Raw genomic sequence first — 17406 nt, forward strand, 5'->3', positions numbered from 1 at the left:
TTTGTTTAATCTGGTGAGAATTTGGTTTAGAGATTGGGGTTTAGTGTTTTATCAATTTAGAAAACTGTAATGCCACACTATAATTGTAATTTTACAATTTATAAGATTGGTAAGCGATTATTACCAGTTTGCGTGGTCATGTTTGTTTATTGAAATGTATCGTCGTAGAACAGAAAAAAGATAAATGTTGCTTGTCCACTGTGACCTGAAAGAGTGAGTGTCAGATCTGGTGGAATATGGAGTAACTTAATACAATCCTATATGAAGTTACACATTTCTTTCAAAAGGTGATTTACTTATTGAGATCCAAACTATATGTCAAAAACATTATTGTCATTAAGGATATAATGTGTAATTCTACAGCACATTCCATCAGAGATAGATGGACAGCATTGACATGCAACCAATCATTTGCTTTGTTGTTTGTTTTCTCGTACAGCTCCACTGACTGACAAGCCTCCCAAGATCCTCTACCCATCTGAAAACAAGATGAGTGTCATGGAGATGCAGCTGGGTAAGAACTGTTTATTATGAGCTGATATTGCATAACCGTCTGTAGAGTCTTACTGTGATCTTGTGCTCTGTGTGTGTGTGTGTGTGTGTGTGTGTGTGTGCGTGTGCATGTGTGTGCGTGGGTGTGAATGCATGTTTGTATGTGTGTGCTGCCGGCCTGGATTGCTGTCTGTGCTGCGCTGAAATGATTGTGCTGTTTTGATCACCTGTGTAATGTGTCAAAATTGCACCTTTGTAAAACAATTGAACTTTTATGTCCCACATTTCATGGTAATTTACGGCTAAATGAATGTGAGAGTCGCTCGACTCGAATGAGTGAACATGAATGGCGGTCTTCACAAAGACTAACCGGGCTCAAATGACTGCAGACTCATGGAAATTACCCCTCTAAACTATGATTGCTAAAAGACTTGGCTAAAAATCCAGTGTACTTTGAGAAGCTCAGATGCAAGCGTTGATAGGATTCGTAGATTCTCTGGATTCTGTTCTCAGGCGTCTGTGGTGTTACAGTTTAGTCTGTATTTGTGTAGTGTTTTCATAATACACATATGCATCAGAATGTACCAGAACGTACCTAAATGCACCAGAATCAGGTGTGTGTGTGTGTGTGAGAGAGTGTGTGAAAGAGCCTTATTTCTCTATGGTTTTCGGCTGTAGATCAGGCACTGTTGGTTTGAACCGTTCTTCAGCCGGGTCTCTCAGTGTCTTGAAGCAGCAGATGTCTGATGTGGTGGATGGGTTTATGATGTATTAAGATGGACATGTTTGGCTTGATGTGATTTGTGGCTTCTGCATTAGAAAAGGCTTTTGATCAGAGTAAAACAGCTGTTAAAATATAAACGAAAACATCTATGAACTGATTTTCCTGGCTGGATAGTCATGAATAATCTTCATATACACATTGCTTTCTTAATAATGAAAGTGAAAGTGAAGTGACATACAGCCAGGTATGGTGACCCATACTCAGAATTCGTGCTCTACATTTAACCCAAAGTGCACACACACAGCAGTGAACACACACACACACACTGTGAACACACACCTGGAGCAGTAAGGCAGTTAGGGGTTAGGTGTCTTGCTCAAGGGCACCTCAGTCGTGGTATTGAAGATGGAGAGAGTGCTGTACATTCACTTCCTCCACCTACAATTCCTGCCAGCACAAGTTTCGAACCCTTTGGATTACGAGTCCGAATCTCTAACCATAAGGCCACGACTTCCCCCAATGTGAAATGAACCTGTAGTAAATATATCATCTACCCACCAGTCCTGAAGGTGCTTAGGTCATTCATATCTGACCTTCAGTCATGCCCCTTTTGTTATAATTGGTCAGATTGCCCGTTTCCTTATCCAGTGTTCATCCTCAGGCCCAGTTGATGTGATAGAAGTCTAGTGTTTTGTGTTCACATTTAAACCATAAGTCCATGGCGAGGACATGACATCAGAGGCTCTTTACTTTGTGCCGCTGTAGAAACTTTGAACAGGTTTACAAACATGTGTCATTACCAATGTAGTGCAATCCTCTTATCATTGCTTCACAAAAATGTAAAAATAAAGCCTAACTGTGAACTGAGCCACTCTGAGGTGCTGAAATGAATCACAAGCTGCTCACACGAACACTGAGTGATGCTTTTACAGCCCTTTGAACACTAAAGTTTTCGTTTGTGATTATATGTGTCTGTTCTCCTTCTTTCCCTGCTCTAAAACCCTCAAACAGCTCCAGCTGTTCCTCTCTAAGCCGTGACTCCTGACATGCAGTTTCAGCTATGAGATCTGACATCAGGGCATGAGAAATGGCCATCGAGGGCTGCGTGACTCACTTTCTTAATGGCAGTGCCACCAGCCTTTCATTTCCATCTGAATGCACCACTTGAGAATCCAAGACAATGGGCGAGCACGACTGTCAGAGAATCAAAGAGAAAGCTTTTGGCAAGTGGATCACCGGTGAATTGGATGGACTAGTTTTGCATTTTATAGATCTAGTTCTGCTTCAGATTGCATTAACAGGAGTGCTTTACAGCATTAAAACCCAAAAGAACATTAGCCTTTCAACGTGACGTGGTGGCCCATACTTGGAATTCTACTCTACTTTTAACCTATCCAAAGTGCACACACACAGCAGTGAACACACACACACTGGGAACACACACCCGAAGCAGTGGGCATCATTTATGCTGCGGCGCCCGGGGAGCAGTTGGGGGTTCGGTGTCTTGCTCAAGGGCATCTCAGTCGTGGTATTGAGGATAGAGAGAGTGTTGTACATGCTCTCCCCCATCTACAATTCCTGCCGGCTTAAGACTCAAACTCACAGGCTTTGGATTACAAGTCAGAATCTCTAACCACTAGGCCACGACTCCCCCAAATATTTTGAAACTGAAACTGATGATGCCATTGTGGTTGGTCTATTCATCTGGGCATTTACATTTCAGTACATATATATGCCAATTTCATATGCAAATAAACTCAAGAAAGAAGCTTGGTCTTCTCTTCTTACATTTATTTATGTATAAACATATTCATATATAAGAAAATATTTGTCAGATTTCAGCAACAAGCATTAATATTTCATTGTAAATATACAGTAAGCATAATTTATAATGAATGCTCTTTCTTGAAGTGGAATATTGCTCTTTTGTTGTCTTTCTTTTCCTGCATTGCATATCAGCCTGCTTTCACAGTACACATAATCGTTTCAAGACTAATAATTATATAATACTCATGTCTTCTCATGTCGATGCCCCCAGCTCTGACAAACCGCGCCATTTTCATCTCTCTGCAGTCGACCGCTACCGCTTTGGTAAATGTCATAGCCATGGGGCTGTACGGCAGATCGATATTACATCATTTCTCTCAATTAGTGAATGCTTATCGTTAGTCTAAGGAAGTCTTATCTGTATTCAGCCGAGCTTTCCTAGTAACAGAGCAGGAGTTCCACACTGAATAAATGGCCAGCATGATTCCCTCAGATAACACAATTTTATATTATATTGAAATGATGGTGTTGGTCCGACTGTCCAGCCACTAGAAACCTTTAACTAGCTGTGGATTTATTTGCATAGAGATTTGAACTCATTTGATTTGTGATTTTTGTTTGGGGACTGTACATTGACTATAAATGCATTACATCTTTTATAACTTTCATTCTGAAAAGTAAATACAAAAGAGGTTACTGTCGATCCTTGATTTATCGCTATTCTAGGCTGTCCTGTCTATTAGATTGGAGGATTTGAGTACTTTAATGTGGTTTAACTTGTCTTCATCTCTTTTAAATGGATTCGTCGCTGAACGTGAGTTCGATGTCTCCAAACCACTTTTGTTTGTGTCTGTTGCGTGCAGGATCCGCTGAGCCTGTTCGTATTGATTGAGAATGACGATAGCTTTGCTTGAAAATGGATGAGCTGTTGATTTGTACTTTTCATTTTTCAGAAATCCTATAGCATAATGGTCACTGCAGAAATCAGAATCAAATCATCTTCCTCTTGAGCCGCTCCAGTCCACACCAGTCAATTCAAATCCACTTTAGCCGGTGGTTCGCTGTCGAGCAGAGAGTTATTTTCTTACGCTGATCTCTTGAGCTGTTTTGTCTCTCTGCCGTATCGAACAGAAGATGATCATGTTCTGGTGAGTTAAGCGTGCGTAAACTACTGTTGTCATATCTCAATTCATTTTAGAGGAAAAATAACTACTTGGACTTTCAAAATCCACAGACCAGGTGCAGCTCATTTTTTGACACGTTGTTTAAGATCTGACATTGATCATATCACAGTAGCAGACCAGCATTACAGAAAGTTTATTCATTCAGATAAAAGAACAGCACTTTAACAGACAAAGAGTGTGAAGTGTGTAGCAGAATTACTAGTTCACCGATCCATACAGAAGTACAAGTTATTTCAAGAACACTCCTGCTAGTTTAGATCCTCAGATGAATCATGGTGAAAGTTGAGCAAGTCTCGCTGTCTCTCAGCTGTGGCAGTCAGTGAAATGAGCAGATATGGGCTCTGCTGTCTTGCTCTGTCTGTTTCTGACCTTCAGTTTCCAGTGGCCACAGATGAATAGAGCAGGAAGCCCTCATAACTCACATGCTTTCTCTCTTTCTGTGTGTGTCTGCACGGCTCAGTGATCATGAATGGAGGCAGACGTCTCTGGATTAAGCCTCTCCCACCACTAAGAGACTCAGTTATGCTCGGTGTCGTGGTCGACTGTGTGTCTTCACTCACACCTCTTCTCATCTCTCTCTGCCCGTCGTCTCTTTCTGAACTGCGTTTTACCTCTCTTCTGGTCTGCATTGTTGTATCTTCTTGCTTCGTCGCATGGGAAGTGTGGAATTGCAGAGAAGGAAAGGAGATGGAGACATTGCGGATATGACCAGCCCAGCACCATTTTTCATTTGTGTGTGTTCAGCAAGTTATGTAATTTCTGCAACAGAAGACCTGAGACAGACAGAATACACGCTGTCTCCTTCAGGGACGGTGACGGTCACTTACCTGCTCTCATCCTGTCCAAACACGGGACGTTGTTGAGATGACAGAGATGACAGAAATTCGGAGCTCTGTTTAACTGGACACATTGAGTTAAGTTACAGATAAACAAGATGGTGACAGATAAATAGATCAGTGCTGACACGTAATAATACCAAATACTGTAGCGAAAGGAGTGTGTGCAGAATTCTGAACTTACAGATGTTTATGCCAGTGTGAGCCACTTTTCATATCCACATCAACCGACTGACATGTAGAGACAGTTTGTCATCCTCCGAAAAAGTCCTGACATCTCACTCACTGTAGACGCATTAGTGAACTATAGTCTGAACAGTCTGAGCTGTCCATGAGACCGAGGCAGATGACTCTTCTGATTCATTTCTTTTAATGAATCATTCCAATTCTCACATCCCAATTCAAACACTTATGCACTACTCAAGTCAAGTTCAAGTCAAGTCGAGCTTTATTGTCATTCTGCTACATGTGTGGACATACAATGGAATGAAATGTCGTGCCTCACAGGACCATTAATACAGACACTACATTAATACAGACATACAACAATGAAGTAAAACAGTATAAACCTATAGACAACTAACCTACTGACAGATTTTGATTTTAAATAAACAATATATAAATGCTTACCAATATATATAAAAAAAATGTAAACCAAACGAATGCTTCACATAATACTGTACATGTGCAAAGAGAAACATAAGTCAAGCAGCTGGCTGGGGAACAGTGCAAGATGATTTGTAGTGCATGAGCATATAAACATACACATTTTACTAAGTCCTTTTTGGGATTATGTACACACAGCAGTGTGTGTGAAAAGTGTCTAGTGCGCATATAAGAGATTGTGTTACTAAAGGTGTTCATACTGGCCCACTCACCTGTGTGTAGGACACTGTTTCAGACAGTTTTTCTGGGATGTGGTAATGTTGGGGGGTGTTTGGGAGGTGGAGGAGGTGAGATGGTCCATGTTTCAGGAGGTAGGGGATTTTCAGAGGAGTGTGGGGTGATTTGAGATCAGGTCTCTTACAGCCTTGGGGAGGGGTCTGGCGGACCAGGCTCTGATGCTCCGGTAACGTCTTCCTGATGGTACAGTAGGAGTTGGAAGAGACTGTGGGAGGGATGGATGCGGTCCTTCATGATACTGTTGGCTTTGCTGGAACATTGTGTAAAGAAAATGTCCAGAAAGAAGGGGAGAGGGGCATCAGTGATATTTGCAGCTGTGTTCACCCTCCACTGGAGGTTCTTGCTGTGCGCTGCACTACAGTTCCCGTACCAGACAGTGATGCAGCTGGTCAGCACGCTCTCTATGGCTCCTCTGTAGAATGTGGTGAGAACGGGTGGAGGGAGACTTGCTCTTTTCAGCAGGAGAAGAAAGTGTAGGCACTGTTGTGCCTTCTTGGAGAGTGACATGGTGTTGGTGGTCCAAGTGAAATCCCCTGTGATGTGCACCCCAGGAATTAAGTGCTGCCAGTGCCATCCTTGAACTTGATGATGTGGTTGGAGCTGAACTTGGCAGTGCAGTTATGGGTCAGCAGCATGAAGAGCAGTGGGCTGAGCACACAGCCTTGTGGGGCACCTGTGCCCAGTGTGGTAGTGCTTGAGGTGTTGTGGCCGACATGGACTGACTGAGGTCTTTCAGTTAGAAAATCCAGAATCCAATTACAGAGGGAGGTATTTAGGCCCAGCAAATTTGGTTTATAAACTTATATTATTAGTATATTCTGTGCCTTATTGTAGTATAAATAGTAAGTGCTCTGTGTTTATATGTATATACATATGTGTCTGTACACATATACGTGCATATGGGAAGTCGTGGCCTAATGGTTAGATAGTTAGACTCCTAACCCTAAGGTTGTGGGTTCAAGTCTTTGGTCGTCAATACCATGACTAAGGTGCCCTTGAGCTGCCAACTGCTCCCCGGGCACCGCAGCAGAAGTGCTGTGTGTGTGCACTTTGGATGGGTAAAATGCAGAGCATGAATTCTGAGTATGAGTCACCTAAGGTTGAGTATTTGATTCAACCTTACAATTGCATCTAATATACCAACCATAACCAATAATATGGTTTTGTGGAATAGGTTTATAAACTGTACTAGAATACTTTTATTTATACAACAAAACTTGCTGCCGGCAGTAGAGATTTTCTGCAGTACTTATATAAGATAAAGACTGTAGAAGCTCGTGCATCTGCCAGAGCATAACAGTTTGTGTTAGTCACGCATTGATTTGTGTCTGTCTGTAGCCGAAGCTGAGGTTCTCCCTTACATTCTGTTATCTGAAGGAAACCTGCTTTTTGTGTGCCTATCATGAATAAAATACGCACAACAAGATTTCCTGTGCTTGTGAAAATTAAGGCTGCATCCAAAAACTGAAATATGCTGCCTTCGAAGGATCCATTCCAAGGTCGTGAGGCATCAAGGCAATGTCCGAATTCAGTGTTAGCTTCACTTCCTGTCTCCTGAGATGCCTTCATCTTGCCGGTTTTGGAAGGCAGCATAGATGTATCCTTTGCTGCTTTTGATATCCCACAATCCTGTGCGTTACATTCTGTGAGAGTTGAGCAAAAAAATAAAGATGGTGTCTGAAAGTTACGGTCGGTGGTAAGTTTGTGTGTAAATGTATGTTTCTGATCAACGTTTTCCACTTTTGATGTCATTTCTAGCGAGAAATTAATATTGCAGTAATGAAATATCCACTTAGTTATCACCAAAGCTCTCTATATTTTGCTGTAGATCATTAAAACATTACACTTCCTCAGAAGCCTGTCCAAAATCAGTTTCGTGAGGTGCCTTCATGCAAAAACGCTGCATGCAAAGTCATTGCCTGATACGACAGCGAGGCAGCAAGTCACCTGCCTAAGTTTTCGGTTGCAGCCAAAGTGCCTGCACTTTAATGCTAGGTGGTCATTCACAGACTAACACTCATGGCTGTCGTGTCATTCACATATCAGTTATGCTGCCGGTGGTTCACATAGTTCCTAACATCAGGAACTGATCAGAATCAAGTACCCTTCGTCTGCAATTCACTTCGCTTTTTCTCCTTTGCTGTAACTGTGAAGGGCCCTTAAGACTGTGTTTGGATTTCATTCAACTTCCCTCACAGTTGACTTGTTTCTCGTTCTCTTATTTCTTCTTTAAAGCTGTGATTGATCAGCAGATGTCCATACGTCTTGTTCCCACTTGGAGCTGTTTATATCCAGCTTTTTTTTAGTGTGAGAGGTTTATTTATTATGATTATTATTATTTATTTTGTCTGTCTTACCTGTCCTAGTTTTCTGATTCCTCCAAATGACGGTCTGTGTTTTTCGCTCTCTCCAGTCTTTCTCTTTGTGTTTTGTTTCTCATTTCCTCCGGCAATACCTCCACATCTCTCGTCTTCTCAAACCTTTCATGGCTGTCTGAACATTTCTCCTCATCTCCCTCAAGATCTGCTGAATGGTGTTCTTAGAATCCTGCAGTGATGGTTTTGTGTGAGGCTCCTGGCATTTATGGAGAACAGATTACAGTTATTTGCTGCTAGAGCTGGCTGTACTAGTGGAGGTAGATGCTTTCAGACATTTTAAAAATCCTAAAAATGTTTACATCTCTGCCTACTATGCTACTGTGGTTGTGGCTGCTTAAAGCAGTGTATAGTCATGGTCCTTCTGCCTCACAAAACTCCTTAAATCTGCTTCTACAGTACTTTCTGTATTTATACTATGCTCGCACAGTGACTCATGTGTAGCACCTGTTGCCCAGTGTTTTTGCCTGATAAACTTCAGCATCTTCACGACTCTACAGAGGACAAGCGGATTGGAGAATGGATGGGTGTGATCTCCTGGCTACAGAGCTGTTAAAAGATACTGAGATTACACCTTCCTCATTATTAAATGTCAGCGCTACGATGATGTGCAGAGTGTATACTATGGATTTATAAATGATCTTTATGAAAAAGCATTAGCAGGATCACATGAGATGCCAGATTTACAGAAAATGTATGTTGTTTGACAAATAAATAATTTTGCACACTTATTTCCAGCTATTTATTATGTGAATCTCAAAAACCAAGAGATTGATTCATAATCACGTTTATATTATTTAGCCAGTCTCTGAAATGGCTTGGGTATGCAGAGCATTCACAGCTTATGGACCGCTCCTGTTATATTCCAATATCATTATGCCCCAATTAGCCAGTTATAGATTAAGAGTTGTTGTTATGTGTAGAGATGGCTTGCTGCTTTATTTTTAATAATCTGTGATGTTACACACACACACACACACACACACACACACACACACACATTCTGTTACGTAAATGCATTGTCTGCTGGTTTATTTAGCTATTTTTCAGTACACCACATTAAGTTTGCCACTTAATATTGTAAGACTGAATGTTAAAGTGCAAGCTCTTGAAGTGTCTTGGATTCGTTGCTGCAGTTTTTCTGGATTTAGTCTGTCTCAGTTTCTTTTCTGATTCTTCATGTAATCCCAGACAGACTGGATGAAGGTCAGAGCAGATCTGCGGTCAGACTCCTAAACAGACAAAAATCTCACTGAAATATTACAATTAATGGCAAAAGAACTGCTTAGACAAACTGTGTGTGGTATTTATTGTGTGTGTGTGTGTGTGTATCCAGTGAAAATTTCTAAACCAGAGAAATTTAACTGAAAAAAAAAAGAAATATGAATACATATTTATGTCCCAGTCTTTACTGATTATCACTATTATTGATTATTATAAGAAAGTTAATGGTTAAAAGCCCATTTAAATGAGCAACCGCTAGTTGAACCCAAACAGGATGATATTTGATCAGATCATCTCAATCCACTCTATTGAGTGACAGTTGTGCATTTACATCCTGTATGTATATTATATACGGTATGTGCTCATCACATTTAGTTATTTGAAGCTGTTATTGTTGTGTTGAGGGTTATTGTCTGTAATTCATGTTCGCAGGTAATTTCTATGTAACCTTTTATGATCAGACTGCTTGTCTTTGACTCATCAGGAAGGGTTGTAGTGATTGTCCTGGTGTTGAATAATTTCATTCATAATTTCATCATGGGGTTTGCCTCATGGCCACGGTGCTTTATTCTCTGCAGTCGGGCAGTCATGCACTGATACAGAAGACAGAGCAGATGAGGTGACAGCAGAAAACGGCATAATCTTAGCCGGAAACAGGGCCTTCAAGGACAGAGCCGTTGTTACTGTGAGCTGCAGCAACTGGCAGAGATTTCTCTGAGCTAAATTACAGCGCAAAGTCACAAATGGACAGCAATAATTGTAGGCTTTGTGTTGCTAAATAGAGGCTCAGAGAGCAGTGTGACCCAAACCCTCCCTTAACAAGCAGATTCTGTCTCGTTTAGTGACAATGGCTCAGGAAACAGATTATCCTCCTAAACGAGTCCACATCCTCCTTTATTCCTGTCCACACGCACACACAGACGCCATCTGCACTCATTTAAGATTCCTTTACATCAGAGGGGTTTCTCAGCTCTACGTCATCTTTACATGCTGTGTTTAAACGAGTGTGTGTAATTGCAGGTCCGTTTGCTGTGAAAACAAAAGGTTTAATTGATCTCTGTGCACCGAAACCCGTGCTGTGATACAGAGTGACACAAACACAAAACCAAGCAGCTGGAATGTGACATCTGGTTGTGGAGATGTCTACAATCAGAATTATGTGAACTGGGCATCAATCAATCAATCACCTTTATTTATATAGTGCTTTAAACAAAATACATTGCGTCAAAGCACTGAACAACATTCATTTAGAAAACAGTGTGTCAATAATGCAAAATGATAGTTAAAGGCAGTTCATCATTGAATTCAGTGATGTCATCTCTGTTCAGTTAAATAGTGTCTGTGCATTTATTTGCAATCAAGTCAATGATATCGCTGTAGATGAAGTGACCCCAACTAAGCAAGCCAGAGGCGACAGCGGCAAGGAACCGAAACTCCATCGGTGACAGAATGGAGAAAAAACCTTGGGAGAAACCAGGCTCAGTTGGGGGTCAGTTCTCCTCTGACCAGACGAAACCAGTAGTTCAATTCCAGGCTGCAGCAAAGTCAGATTGTGCAGAAGAATCATCTGTTTCCTGTGGTCTTGTCCTGGTGCTCCTCTGAGACAAGGTCTTTACAGGGGATCTGTATCTGGGGCTCTAGTTGTCCTGGTCTCCGCTGTCTTTCAGGGCAGTAGAGGTCCTTTCTAGCTGCTGATCCACCATCTGGTCTGGATACGTACTGGATCCGGGTGACTGCAGTGACCCTCTGATCTGGATACAGACTGGATCTGGTGGCTACGGTGACCTCGGAACAAGAGAGAAACAGACAAATATTAGCGTAGATGCCATTCTTCTAATGATGTAGAAGGTACATGTTATGTGAAGTGTTGCCGGTTCCGGTTTACCTAATTAATGCAGCCTAAAAATCCTTTAACGGATTTGGATATTAAAAGCATATTAGTGTGTTATTTGTAAGCCAGGTTAAAGAGATGGGTCTTTAATCTAGATTTAAACTGCAAGAGTGTGTCTGCCTCCCGAACAATGTTAGGTAGGTTATTCCAGAGTTTAGGCGCCAAATAGGAAAAGGATCTGCCGCCCGCAGTTGATTTTGAGTTTTGAGTTTTGAGAACGTAGCGGACGTAGAGGAGTATAATGTAAAAGGAGCTCATTCAAATACTGAGGTGCTAAACCATTCAGGGCTTTATAAGTAATAAGCAATATTTTAAAATCTATACGATGTTTGATAGGGAGCCAGTGCAGTGTGGACAGGACCGGGCTAATATGGTCATACTTCCTGGTTCTAGTAAGAACTCTTGCTGCTGCATTTTGGACTAGCTGTAGTTTGTTTACCAAGCGTGCAGAACAACCACCCAATAAAGCATTACAATAATCTAACCTTGAAGTCATAAATACATGGATTAACATTTCTGCATTTGACATTGAGAGCATAGGCCGTAATTTAGATATATTTTTGAGATGGAAAAATGCAGTTTTACAAATGCTAGAAACGTGGCTTTCTAAGGACAGATTGCGATCAAGTAGCACACCTAGGTTCCTAACTGATGACGAAGAATTGACAGAGCAACCATCAAGTCTTAGACAGTGTTCTAGGTTATTACAAGCAGAGTTTTTAGGCCCTATGATTAACACCTCTGTTTTTTCTGAATTTAGCAGTAAGAAATTACTCGTCATCTAATTTTTTATATCGACTATGCATTCCATTAGTTTTTCACATTGGTGTGTTTCACCGGGCTGCGAGGAAATATAGAGCTGCGTATCATCAGCATAACAGTGAAAGCTAACACCATATTTCCTGATAATATCTCCCAAGGGTAACATATAAAGCGTGAAGAGTAGCGGCCCTAGTACTGAGCCTTGAGGTACTCCATACTGCACTTGTGATCGATATGATACATCTTCATTCACTGCTACGAACTGATGGCAGTCATATAAGTACGATTTAAACCATGCTAATGCACTTCCACTGATGCCAACAAAGTGTTCAAGTCTATGCAAAAGAATGCTGTGGTCAATTGTGTCAAATGCAGCACTAAGATCCAATAAAACTAATCGAGAGATACACCCACGATCAGATGATAAGAGAAGATCATTTGTAACTCTAAGGAGAGCAGTCTCAGTACTATGATACGGTCTAAATCCTGACTGGAAATCCTCACATATACCATTTTTCTCTAAGAAGGAATATAATTGTGAGGATACCACCTTTTCTAGTATCTTGGACAGAAAAGGGAGATTTGAGATTGGTCTATAATTAACTAGTTCTTTCGGGTCAAGTTGTGTTTTTTTGATGAGAGGATTAATAACAGCCAGTTTGAAGGTTTTGGGGACATATCCTAATGACAATGAGGAATTAATAATAGTCAGAAGAGGACCTATGACTTCTGGAAGCACCTCTTTTAGGAGCTTAGATGGTATAGGGTCTAACATACATGTTGTTGGTTTAGATGATTTAACAAGTTTATACAATTCTTCCTCTCCTATAGTAGAGAATGAGTGGAACTGTTCCTCAGGGGGTCTATAGTGCACTGTCTGATGCGATACTGTAGCTGACGGCTGAATGGTTGCAATTTTATCTCTAATAGTATCGATTTTAGAAGTAAAGGAGTTCATAAAGTCATTACTGCTGTGGTGTTGGGAAATGTCAACACTTGTTGAGGCTTTATTTTTCGTTAATTTAGCCACTGTATTGAATAAATACCTGGGGTTATGTTTGTTTTCTTCTAAAAAAGAAGAAAAGTAATCAGAGGCATAAACATGAAAGTCTTGTAAATATGTTGAACGTAAAACATTCATCAAATTCTTGGTGTGGTCTAATGGCAGTTCATCCTTTTAATTCAAGTCATCTTGTGTCTCATGCGTGGCATTAAAAGACGAGACGCGTTGAAGTTGTGATGTCCAGGTCTGTAGGTCCCATCCATCACTGTGTTGATTCACACTGAACACACGGTGTAGGGCACACAATCACTCGCCCGAATGTCACATTCAGCATTGGAGAGGGATCCGAGCTGGTCTCCTCCATGAGCATTTAGCTATTAATGCGATTTAAAAAAAGAAACTCTTCTCTTACTGTTGTCTCACAGCATTTCACCCACATCTCTTTTGCACTCGTACACAGCTGAGCAGTTTTCTGTCGTCTCAATGGCATTTTGTTGTAGTATTCCTCATGAAAGTATCTTTGAGTAAAAGCACCTGCTGAATGAATAAATGTGAGTGTGTCACATCCACACTGAGCGAACTTTCCACATGTGTCCTTTCACTTCATATACCCTCGTGAACAGTGAGGTCAGTTCAGTTCATCAGCGTCTGTCCGCAGCTTTCCCAGTAAGTCTGGTCTCTTTCTCTGTGTGAACAACTCTGATCTTTAATGCAAGGACACGCAAAAGTGTGGAGGACTGACAGGCTGCTTTATTCTTAAATGCATCAGTCTTTGTGCATCTATGAGAGATTTTTGGCAGTGTGATTATAAATCATTTCAATTTTTTTTTTGTCAATTTTTGTAAATAAAAGCGCAAATAAAATGGTTATTACCACAGATTGTTGCCTATAGGTCTTTTCCATGTTTAAAGTAGTATTCGCTCTCATTTGAGAGGATGGTCATTCATTATTCTTGCTCATTAATATTTTTTAGCCTGTCTTAATTGCATCATGTATTTATGGATGTGGATGAGCTGCTGGCCAATGTTGTGTTTCTTGATGTGAGACTGTGACGGTGGTAGCAGCAGGACTGTGAGAAATGGCACATTTCTGGCAGTTCTCTGAAGTTTTAAATATTCTGTGGGTTTTTTGCAGCAGTGTTTGGCTCTCGGCCCCAGAGCTGGAGCTGTCGTGGTGTTTGAGAGTTCTGCTGTAAGTGGATTTCTGCTGTTTTGGGAGAGAGCGCAGCATTGACCTACTTCCTCCTGCTTCTTTTATCTCCAACTCAACTTCCGAAAGCAAAATCCAGTGCGCAGCTCATTAGCGCTGTTAGAAGTTTCAAATGAAACCATTTTTCAGAGCCGCAGCTCTGGAACGGTGGACTGATGCAGTCGTTGGTCTAGCAGCACAAAGCAGAGAACACAATACCACAAGAACAGAGAAATAGCTTCTGTTTTATTCTATCAAAGCAGAGGCTCTAAAGTGTAGTTTCTGGTACAGAGTGAACGTGTTAACAGGACATTATGGACCGACTTCGTGATTATTTACATGAGATGTTAATGTTTATGTGTCTCTTTGCTCTTGTTTCATGGTGGGTCACTTGGCTGTCATCCCTTGCATTCAAATATCATATATGTTTTTTCCCCCTCAAATTCTTTTTTCCGTATAAGCTTAAGGATGTCTTAATTTAATACAACTTTATTAACATTTTAACAGAAATAGTGCACCTGTTGTCTGTTTATTGTTTTTTTATGTTCTGTATTTTATAATTTAATAGAAAAAATTATTACCAAAACGGTCATAATCAAATAAATGAATACAAGTTTTCCAATTTAATAAATGCTTCAAAATGTAATCGAATGAAAATGTAACATTTCCAAATTCTTTTGACAATCACAGTGCTATAGAATGGTTTTATTATTACTATTATTATTATTATTATTACTTGAGAATTAGATTTTATTATACAGTTGTAGTATATTGCTGTCATAATTTCATTTTAAACTGAATTTTTAGTTTGCCATTTTTTGGTGAAGACCATTGAGTTTCTGTGTGTATCTTGTCATAGTTGGATTACCCCTACATTTATAGCTGTAATTGAATATGTTGGCTTCACCTGAAGAATGATGTTAGCATTAACTCTGACCTTTAAGAGCATCATGTGAAGATTGTGCGTTTGATTAAAGGTGAGTATAGTTGAAGGTCACAGGCTCAGTTATACTCAAAATAGGAATGTTTAGTTGTTTCTAGGGAATGTCCACAACTTGTCTGGTCCTGGTAGGGTACAGTCGATGTAGTGACTCTGTCAAAGGTTAAACATTAAACAGGTGTGTCAAGGCAGATTTGGTTCAGCTAGGTTCAGTTCTCTTAGCATGGCTCCATCTCTGATTAAAAGCATTTGACAAATGACTGAAACACACTTTGGGTAAAAACATCTGACCCATTATAATTGAAAATTCCTCAGGACTGGATCTGCACATCATCTTAATCTGCTCTGATAGGGCCACAGAAGTCGGGCTGCTTTTAGAAGGGTTAATCGAGCATCAGTCGGGCCTCAGGCTGTGTGTTGAGTTGTTCTGTCATACCGTATGTTCTAACACATGCTCTTATCAAAACTGCATGGAGAAGCCATAGTGGATACATCAATGCCAGTTTACACTCCTAGTGCTCATCACAGTAGACTAACATTCGTCACGTGGCTGTCGGTCACTGGTTGAAAGAAACAAATCACTTTCCCTGTAACTCCAGTCATCATCCATCATTGTTTGCCAGTTCAGCCACTTATGACTTGTTCATCTGTTTGTGACAACTTTCCTCACCCGTTTTTGTATTTTCTCTCTGTTGGTAATTTTTGCCCACAGCACTAGAATGCCCTAGTGAAAAATAGACATAATTATTTGCATTTAAAATATATTTATTTCATAAGTATACTAAAACTAAATTGACAAGTCTATACTAACTGAAAATACATTCTAAATGTGTAATGATAGGACGGGCGAGGAAGCAATTGCAAGTGAGTGTAATTTTAATGAGTAGATAAACAAATGAACAGAATAAAACCAGCAGGGACAACAGAACGGAGAGAGATGAAGTCACAGGTGGCCAGGATGTTGCGTTGAGATGATAAAGCAGGAGAGTGTGACGCCAGAACTGAGACGGGCGATCCAGTGGAGAGGTGGGTAGATGGGGTTCCAGTGGTGAAGCGATCCAGCGTGGTGAGGAAACAGGCAGAAACAAAGACGAAAACCAGGCATGTGCACAGGGAGCTTCAAACAACGATCTGACAAAAACAAGACGAATGACAGGGCACATAGTGATCAACAGAGAGGACAGTTCTACCTACCGTGACAAAATGTAGTTATTTCATGCTTTCATCAAGCACAAACTTGGCACACTACAAGTTCATTTGAAAAATACTATACTTTTTACAAATGCATTTGGAGAAGGATAAAATATATGATGTTTTATTAACAAGGTTTGGAAGGACCTTCCCCAGACAGTGAGCCAAATATGCATTACAATACTTCAGCTAATTACATGTCAAGTCAAGTCACCTTTATTTATATAGTGCTTTAAACAAAATACATTGCGTCAAAGCACTGAACAACATTCATTTGGAAAACAGTGTCTCAATAATGCAAAATGATAGTTAAAGGCAGTTCATCATTGAATTCAGTGATGTCATCTCTGTTCAGTTAAATAGTGTCTGTGCATTTATTTGCAATCAAGTCAATGATATCGCTGTAGATGAAGTGACCCCAACTAAGCAAGCCAGAGGCGACAGCGGCAAGGAACCGAAACTCCATCGGTGACAGAATGGAGAAAAAAACCTTGGGAGAAACCAGGCTCAGTTGGGGGTCAGTTCTCCTCTGACCAGACGAAACCAGTAGTTCAATTCCAGACTGCAGCAAAGTCAGATTGTGCAGAAGAATCATCTGTTTCCTGTGGTCTTGTCCTGGTGCTCCTCTGAGACAAGGTCTTTACAGGGGATCTGTATCTGGGGCTCTAGTTGTCCTGGTCTCCGCTGTCTTTCAGGGCAGTAGAGGTCCTTTCTAGCTGCTGATCCACCATCAGATGATAAGAGCAGATCATTTGTAACTCTAAGGAGAGCTGTCTCAGTACTATGATTCAGTCTAAATCCTGAATGGAAATCCTCACATATACCATTTTTAAGTATGTAAGTATGTAAGCGTGAACTCTGAAGTTCTGAAGAAGAACACAGGCTAGGTTCTTTATTCCATCTACAACATTTTTGATTAACTTGTT

General features: G+C 40.6%; 1 protein-coding gene across 1 annotated transcript in view; it reads left to right on the top strand.

Annotated features, from left to right (window-relative positions):
• The first annotated feature begins 347 nt into the window (after positions 1-347).
• Positions 348-17406, top strand: part of LOC113100473 (interleukin-1 receptor accessory protein-like 1-B) — a 71107-nt gene continuing 54048 nt past the window's right edge. The window contains exons 1-2 of the mRNA XM_026265206.1: positions 348-351; positions 440-514. Coding sequence (XP_026120991.1) covers positions 348-351; positions 440-514 — 79 coding nt within the window. The remainder of the gene's footprint in view (positions 352-439; positions 515-17406) is intronic.

The sequence above is a fragment of the Carassius auratus genome, unplaced genomic scaffold (genome assembly GCF_003368295.1).
Source record: "Carassius auratus strain Wakin unplaced genomic scaffold, ASM336829v1 scaf_tig00217280, whole genome shotgun sequence".
NCBI lineage: Eukaryota > Metazoa > Chordata > Actinopteri > Cypriniformes > Cyprinidae > Carassius > Carassius auratus.